Genomic DNA, 7,480 nt, shown 5'->3' with positions numbered 1-7,480 from the left:
TTTTATGGGACCCCATTCCTCTCTAGCCCAGCTGACCTTGTATTTGATCTACTGCCTCAGTTTGCCCAAGCACTGGGATTAAGATGTACTCTTAGCTCAGCAGAGGTTTCTATTTCATTTTACACTTAGGGTGTGTGCGCGCTCCGTGGCATATCAGTGGAGGACAGCTTGTGGATTGGTTCTCTCCTTATTCGAGTTCTAGGGATCAAGCTCAGCTCTGCAGGTTGGTGGCAAGCACCCTTACTCACTACCAGCCTGCCTGGCCCCTGGAATGTTTTTAATGAGAGCAGGTTTGTATTTCTGAGCTCTTTCTGTAACAGTGTGGAGTGGGGTTTGGGAAGATCCAACAGGACGGATAGTTTGGCTGGTACCTGGGTAGATCATGCTAGAAAAGATGGCTCAGCAGCTGCTGTCGTCTGAAAACCCTTACCACTAGAAGACCACACCTAGCAAGCAGGAGGTGTTTGTTGGTAAGTGTGGAGAGACAGAAGAGAAAGAGAGGCATATGATGTGGACACAATGAAGACAGACAGACATGGAGACTCAAGGATGGTGAGGAACAGCCTGATCCCAGAAGCCTGTGATGCCACCTGAAGCCACGGTGAGGTCTATATCTGGGTCTGTGGCCCTGCAGCAGCAGGGGCATGTTATCACTAAAGGCTACTAGGATGTCCCTTGTCTGGGTTGTCACCTGGGGCCACATTGATATCTGAGGGCTGTGCAGATCTGGCCCTGCCCCTCACCTAGGCAGTATGGGAGAGCTCGCCCCCATGGCCGGAGAGCTGTGTCTGCCGCTCACCAACTGCAGCACTCCGGAGCATAGGCAACACAGTAGAGCCGGTCCTGGTGTCATAGGTGTGGCAAAGCTGGCCCCACTGGGGACATCGAGGGAGAGCTGTCAAGCTGATCAACTCAGCTACTACCCAGGCCCAGATCCAGGGTTTTGAGCTAGCCCACCCCAACATCTACCGGATCTATGAACTGCTGAAGTGGGTAAGGGGCTGGTCCTGCAGACCTCCACACCATGGCATTGATCCGAGTAGTCCCATGAGGACCCATATTGACAGTGGAGCACAAGCCAGAGGCCTCAACCCTGACCAACGACTCACTGCAGTGAACATTTGCAAGAAAAGCTGTGTGGGCAAAAGGGTGGGCTGTGTGACACACCACAGCTTCCACAGGAAGGTTTTGTTTTCTTTTGTGGAGGAGGTTGCAAGGGCGGAGGGCAGATATGGAGGGACAGGGAGATGAATGGGACTGGGGTGCATGATGTGAAATTCATAAAGAATCAATAAGAAGTAAAGAAAAAAAAAAAAGACCAGCATGCCATTTTTTTAATTGCTACTACAATAGGTTCATAGTTCACTTGTGCTCAGCGTCATCAGATCCAACAGGGTGAGTAGCTCATCCCACACACTCGGCTACCACCACCTTTCCCCAGGGAGTTAAAAGCAAGAGCTACATACAGCATGCACTCCAAGGAAGGCAAGAGAAACAGAGTAGCACCAGCTGCTCTGATGTCTGCTAGGTGCTTTTGATCCGTTTCTTTTTAGTAACCTTGTGAGGTAGATACGGCATCCCTGCTTACACATCTGTGTAAAAAAAACTGTGACAACGGCACGAAATGACATCCCGGAAGTGGGATGTGAACTTTGGCCACTTGCTAATACCTTTGCTTTCTACTGATCCTTGCTGCCTGTGAACCTCAAACTGCTAAGACACGGAAGAGAAGTTGGGAAGCGACAAACATCTTGAAGGTGAGCCTGCAACCAAGTCACAGATGCACTCAGAGGGAGGTGGGGAAGCACCCAGAGACAGAAGCCGTCTCCCATCCACCTGGGTCCAGGCCTTCCTCCCCGTCTCAGGGCCTGACGCCGCTGGGTCCTCGTCAGTCTTCCCTCTCGTGTAAAGTGATCTGTAGGGTATGGAAATGTTTAAAAAGTCAAACAACCGCTATCCCATGCCTACTGAAATAGAGAAAAAAAAAAAAAAAAAAAAAAGGCCGATATTGTTGTTTGAAAGCTGGTAGCACTTCAAGCCCGAGGCATAAAAACAGTGGTTCTCAACCTTCCTGATGCTGTGACCCTTTAACACAGCTCCTCATCCTGAGGTAACCCCCAACCGTAAAAGTATTTGTTGCTACTTCATAGCTGTAACTTTGCTACTGTTATGAACCATAATATAAATGGCTGTGTTTTGTAGTGGTCTTAGGCGACCCTTGTGAAAGGGTCAGTTGACCCCTAGGTTGAGAAACACTGCATCAAAGGCCATAAGAGCTGGGGCTATTTGTCTTTTCTCTTCTGCACCCTATGAAGAGATGCTGAGAAGTTGAAGAGCAAGAGGCCTATGATGGCAGAGCTAAGGGAAGAGCCCCGGTTTCTGAACTTCTGCTACGCCATACTGCCCCCGTGAATAAAAACAAGGTCAGAGTTCTTGGACCACTGTGGTCAGGAAGGACTGACCTGGCCTTTAAAGCTACATGGTTAATCAGAGAATGGGGTTTCTCCCCCATCTGTCCCACCCACTCACCATGTCCACCTTAGGTTGCAGGCTTCATTGCTCTAAAGAGCATGAAACCAACTAATACAGAAGGGAAGAAGGAGGCTCAAGCCAGGGTGAACAACTTGGGGCTCATCTCATTTTCCAGGTTTTTTTTTTAATTTGTTTGTTTATTTGGTTGGTTGGTGGGTTGGGTTTTAAGATGGGATTTGCACAGCACACACTGACCTCAAGCATTGCTATGTAGCCTAGAGGGTCTTGAACTCGTGAACAGGTCTCCAATTTCTCTCTATAAAAATGGTAATAAAGGGCTGGAGAGATGGCTCCATGGTCAAAAGCAATGACCGCTCTTCCAGAGGTCCTGAGTTCAAATCCCAGCAACCACATGGTGACTCACAACCATCTGTGATAAGTCTAATGCTCTCTTCTGGTGTGTCTGAAGACAGCTACAATGAACTTATATATAATGAATAAACAAATATTTAAAAAATGGTAATTAAAAAAAAAAAAACCAGCCTGTGGCCTGACAAGATGGCTTAGCAGCTAAGAACTGAGGCACAATCATGGGAGGCCTGACCTTGATCTCTGGAACCATGGGCAGAAAGAGAGACCAACTTCCAAAAGTTGTCCTTCAGCATGGGAATCTTCATGTGCTTGCACACAAATTATATACACATAACAATAATAAAAGTTTCTTCTCAGTCACTAGGAGAAAGGCTGAGGACTGAACCTGTGACCTTGGGCTGGCTAGGCAAGTTTCTACCACAGAGCTAAAGCCCCAACCAGTCAATAATAACAACATTTTTAAGTAATGTTAATTCATTAATTAATTTATAAGCAAGTAATTTAAACACGGTTTACATGCCAGCCATTATTTTACACTACTATGACTGTGCAGAGAAGACAAGGAATCCCTGTGGCCCCTCCACCATGTCACAGCTCCTCAGTGTTTAGTGTTGAAAGCAGGCACCGAGGCTCAGCTCCCTTGAGACCCCTGCCTGTTGACCCAACCTGGTTGGATTCAAAGAGATCCTTTGGAAGGTAGCCCAGAAACCTCAAGAGGAGAGGGAACTAGGGCTGAGGTTAACGGTGCATGTTTGAGGTGGAGAAAACAGGAGTAAAGTACCTGGCGCAGAAGACTGTCTAGTCTCTGTGAGGGAGGGGAGCGGGTTGATTCCCCATCTTCCAAAATGGTAAAGAATGGGTGTGATGGGACGAACCCTCAGCTCAAAGCTGGGGCCAGTCTTGTTGCTTGCTTGCTTAGGTTTGGTTTCTGGGGCTGGCCTGGAACTACCAATTCTCCCACCTCTGCCTGGGAGAGTGAGTACGCCATGGCTTTTGATCCTTTACTGTGTAACTTCAGAAGAGTCACTCAATTAACTTTAATTTCCCTGCTAGTAAATGGAGGTGCATTCTTGCACACTGGAGTGGGGGTGGGGCAATGCGCCGGCCACAGTGCACACATGGGGGCCGAGGACAGAGAAGTCAATGTCTCCCTCCAATGTGCTTCCCAGGGATCAATATCAGGTCCACAGACTTGGTGACACGTGCCTTTACCAGCCGAGCCATCTCACCCACCCTGGAGGTACAATTCTAGTCTCAGGCCTATGCAAGGTGGTCTATAGCTGATGGCACTTTATATTAAAATAGGGCTGGCAAGTGGCCCATGGTGAGGTCCAGCAGACACTGTAATCTGATTTCTCATAATCCTTGCCTAGGAGGGACCCACGGCCCAGGCCCCTCTGCATGCTTCTCTATACAGTGACCTGTTTGCTTGCTGTATATTCTAATTCCACAACTGCAGTCTCTATGCTCGGGCACCTGGGCTGAGGAGTTCCCAACCGGCACGATTTCACGCCCTCGTGTGACTGGAATAATTCAAATATCAAAATAGCTGCTGTCTGTCCAGTTGCAAACTGGGAAGGGAGGAGCATCCCTGCCAGTTTCGGGAGCACTGTGAGCAGCTTCACCTATGTGATATCCTGTGACAACATGTAACAATATAGCCTGTGTTGTGAGACAGAATTCTCAGTGCACATCTACACGAACATATCTCCCTTGGTAAGGAGCTTCACTTGCAAAAGAAAAGCAACAAACCTCATCTTTGGCAGCCGGGCACAGGGACATCTGCAATCCCAGAATTTGGGAGACATGCAGGAGTCTCCCAAGTTTGAGACCAGCCTGGATGTTCAGTGAAACCCCATCTCCAAAACATAAATAATCAAAATCTAAAAAGGCTTTCATCTTTGTAGGTCTATACAAAACTTTTACAGCAACTGGGGCCATGCTGGGACTTCGTACACAAAGGGGATCCATGGCGCCAGAGGCCTTAGGCTTGGGGATGGCGTATGCCCGGAGTTAGATTATGTGTCTCAACTCTGGGGTATGCTGAGACCCGAGGCAGGAGAATCTCTGAGTTTCCAAGGCCAGCCAGGGCTTTATAAAGAGAGCCTGTCTCAAAAAAAAAAAAAAAAAAAAAAAAAAAAAAAGGAAAAAGGAGAGAAGTCGTGGTGAGATGGCTCAGTAGGTGGCGCTCACCTTCCCAAGCCTGGTGACCTGAGTTAAAGGTGGAAGGGAAAACAGACTCTACAACGTTGTCCTCTGACTGTGCACACACCAGAGCACACACCACGTACACACACCCAGTAATAATAACTTTAGAAAAGAGCCAGCCCGACGGCTCGGCTGATGAAGACCTCTGCCAACAAGTCTGATGGTCAGAGTTCAATCCCTCAGATCCATATGTTGTCTGACCTCTGACCTCCACATGTATGTCATGGCACATACATGCACCCTGACCCCAAACACACACACACACACACACACACACACACACGGACTCATGAGGGATGTGTTCAGAGCTCCCTTGGCCTCCCTAAACCACCATTCACCTCCTCCCTCGGAGTATAACCCACTTGCATGGCCACCATTACCTTCCGTAGAGTCAAAGACCTACAGGACCTGCCCCGTCATTTCCTGGTATTTCCGCGTCACTTCCTGTGCTTTGCGGGTCAGGTGGGTAAGGATGTGATGGAGGCTGCAGAAGTGCAGGTGGAACTGGGCTTCCAGGTCCAGCTCCTCCGAGATCCTGTCTTCTTCAGCCTCCTCGGTTTCCGCGGCTTCATTCTCAGCCTCGCTGGATTCATTGCCAGCCACCTTGGCCTGCCATTCCTCCCGTGGCAGCAGCCCGTGGTCCACTTCTACACAGATGCTCTTGAGCATGGTGAAGTAGGTGTAGAGATCGGGGGCTCCCTCCTGGACAGAGCCGCCGTGCCCACTCAGCTGCACGTCCCTCAGAAGGCTGGGGATCATCACCACTTGCTCCATGTTCCGCACCACGGCAGAGTACCGATCCATGACAGTCAGCAGGCAGTTCTTGGGATAGCGTTTCGTTAGCACTTGCATGGCTGCTTCCTTTCTCGGAGTCCCAGGCTGCCCAGCACGACTTCTAGGCTTTTGAGCAGACAGCAGATTGACAGGATGCCAAAGCCCAGCCACTGGATCAACACAGCCCTGTTTTGAGCCAATCCCAGCGTTTGGTCCCCCGTGTCTGTATCAGGTGATCCGTCTACCCAGGGACAAACCTGCCAGGCTTCTCTGCTTGTCATTTCAGGTCTGCATGACTGCCTCAGTGGGAGGCCAACTCTTCCTTTAGCAGCTCACCCAGCCAGTTAGAAGGAAGCTGTGTCCCTCTTGGCACCCTGTACACTTGACTGGAGGCAATCAGTAGTTCTTTTAGGTTACCTGAAGTCAAGTTACCCCTTTGCTGCCTGCTTCCCGCCTAGTGCACACAGCTCATTTCTTTAAGCTGGGTACCTGGTCGTGAAAAGAACAGAGGAACTGAACTGGAACAGATCTGTACAGGACAAAGAGCCCCGGAGCCAGGACCAAAAGTCCAGTCATAACGGGTACTGTCATGTTCAAGTCCAAGCTGTTCTCTTTACTGGAGTGCTTTTCCACCAAGCACTCTGTGAACAGAACTGTTGGCAGGACACAGTAGCCAGGATAACCTACAGCAGTCAGTGAAGGCTTGGCATCAAATTGTTTCCTAAGTTGAGTTGGAAAAGAGCATTCAAAATGGGCTATTCAAGGGCTGGAGAGATGGCTCTGCAGTGAAGAGCACTGACTGCTCTTCCAGAGGTCCTGAGTTCAAATCCCTGCAACCACATGGCACAACCATCTGTAATGAGATCTGATGCCCTCTTCTGGTGTGTCTGAAGACAGCTACAGTGTACTTACATATAATAAATAAATCTTTTTTAAAATTTGACTATTCAAAATTGATAAGTTAAAGAATCATCCAGCTGTAATGGCTCACACCTGTGATGCCAACGCACTCAGAAGTCTAAGGCAGTGGGATTGCCATTTGGCAGCCAATCTGGTCTCCATAATGAGTTCCAGGCCAGTCTAGGGTACGAAGGAAAATCTTGTCTCAGAGAAGAACAAAACTAAAACCAAAACCAATTAAGGGCCAGAAGATGTGGCTCAGTGGTAGGGTTCAGAACATGCAGGGGGCCCTGTATTTGATCTCGTCACAATAAACAAACAAACAAACAAATAGAATCGAGTAAATGTGGTTTCTGGTTGATTGGTTTTTTAATCTTTTATTTAATATATGTTCACGTTTGCCTTTATGCATGTTTGTACACCATGTGTGTACCTGGTTCCTGCAGTGACAGGGGAGGGAAAGGGATTTACAGATGTCAAGACACCATGTGAGAGTCAGTAACTGGACCCAGGTCCTCTGTGAGAGCAAAATGTGTCCTTTTAAATAAATGTTCTATTGAATCGCTTCTAGTCCTATATCACAGTTTTTACATTTTCTGGGGAGAGATTCTTCCAGTGGTCCTACTGAGCAGCGTGTCCAGCCTAAGGCCACGGGGCAGGGCACGGGTGCCACTCACAAACTCACAGGTTTGGAAATCTCCAAAGGACTCCTTTCCAGCCCTGGTTGTGTAACTCCCTTTGAATCCACACTCAA

The 7,480-nt window shown here is 48.6% G+C and overlaps 1 protein-coding gene across 1 annotated transcript; it reads right to left on the bottom strand.

Moving 5' to 3' along the window:
- Positions 1 to 1,317: 1,317 nt before the first annotated feature.
- On the bottom strand, positions 1,318 to 5,968 carry THRSP (thyroid hormone responsive). Its single transcript, XM_080911667.1, has 2 exons — positions 5,433 to 5,968; positions 1,318 to 1,915 (listed from the first exon to the last, which is right to left on the bottom strand). The coding sequence occupies exon 1, from the start codon at positions 5,902 to 5,904 to the stop codon at positions 5,452 to 5,454; it is 453 nt and encodes a 150-aa protein (XP_080767793.1). The 5' UTR covers positions 5,905 to 5,968; the 3' UTR covers positions 1,318 to 1,915; positions 5,433 to 5,451.
- Between the last annotated feature and the right edge of the window lie 1,512 nt (positions 5,969 to 7,480).

The sequence above is a fragment of the Micromys minutus genome, assembly GCF_963924665.1.
Source record: "Micromys minutus genome assembly, chromosome: 2".
Taxonomy (NCBI): domain Eukaryota; kingdom Metazoa; phylum Chordata; class Mammalia; order Rodentia; family Muridae; genus Micromys; species Micromys minutus.
Note: the sequence above shows the minus strand (reverse complement) of the source record. Positions and strands in the feature narration are given on the sequence as shown.

Coding starts and splice junctions, on each gene's coding strand:
- THRSP (XM_080911667.1), bottom strand. CDS start 5,904: ATGCAAGTGCTAACGAAACGCTATCCCAAGAACTGCCTGCTGACTGTC.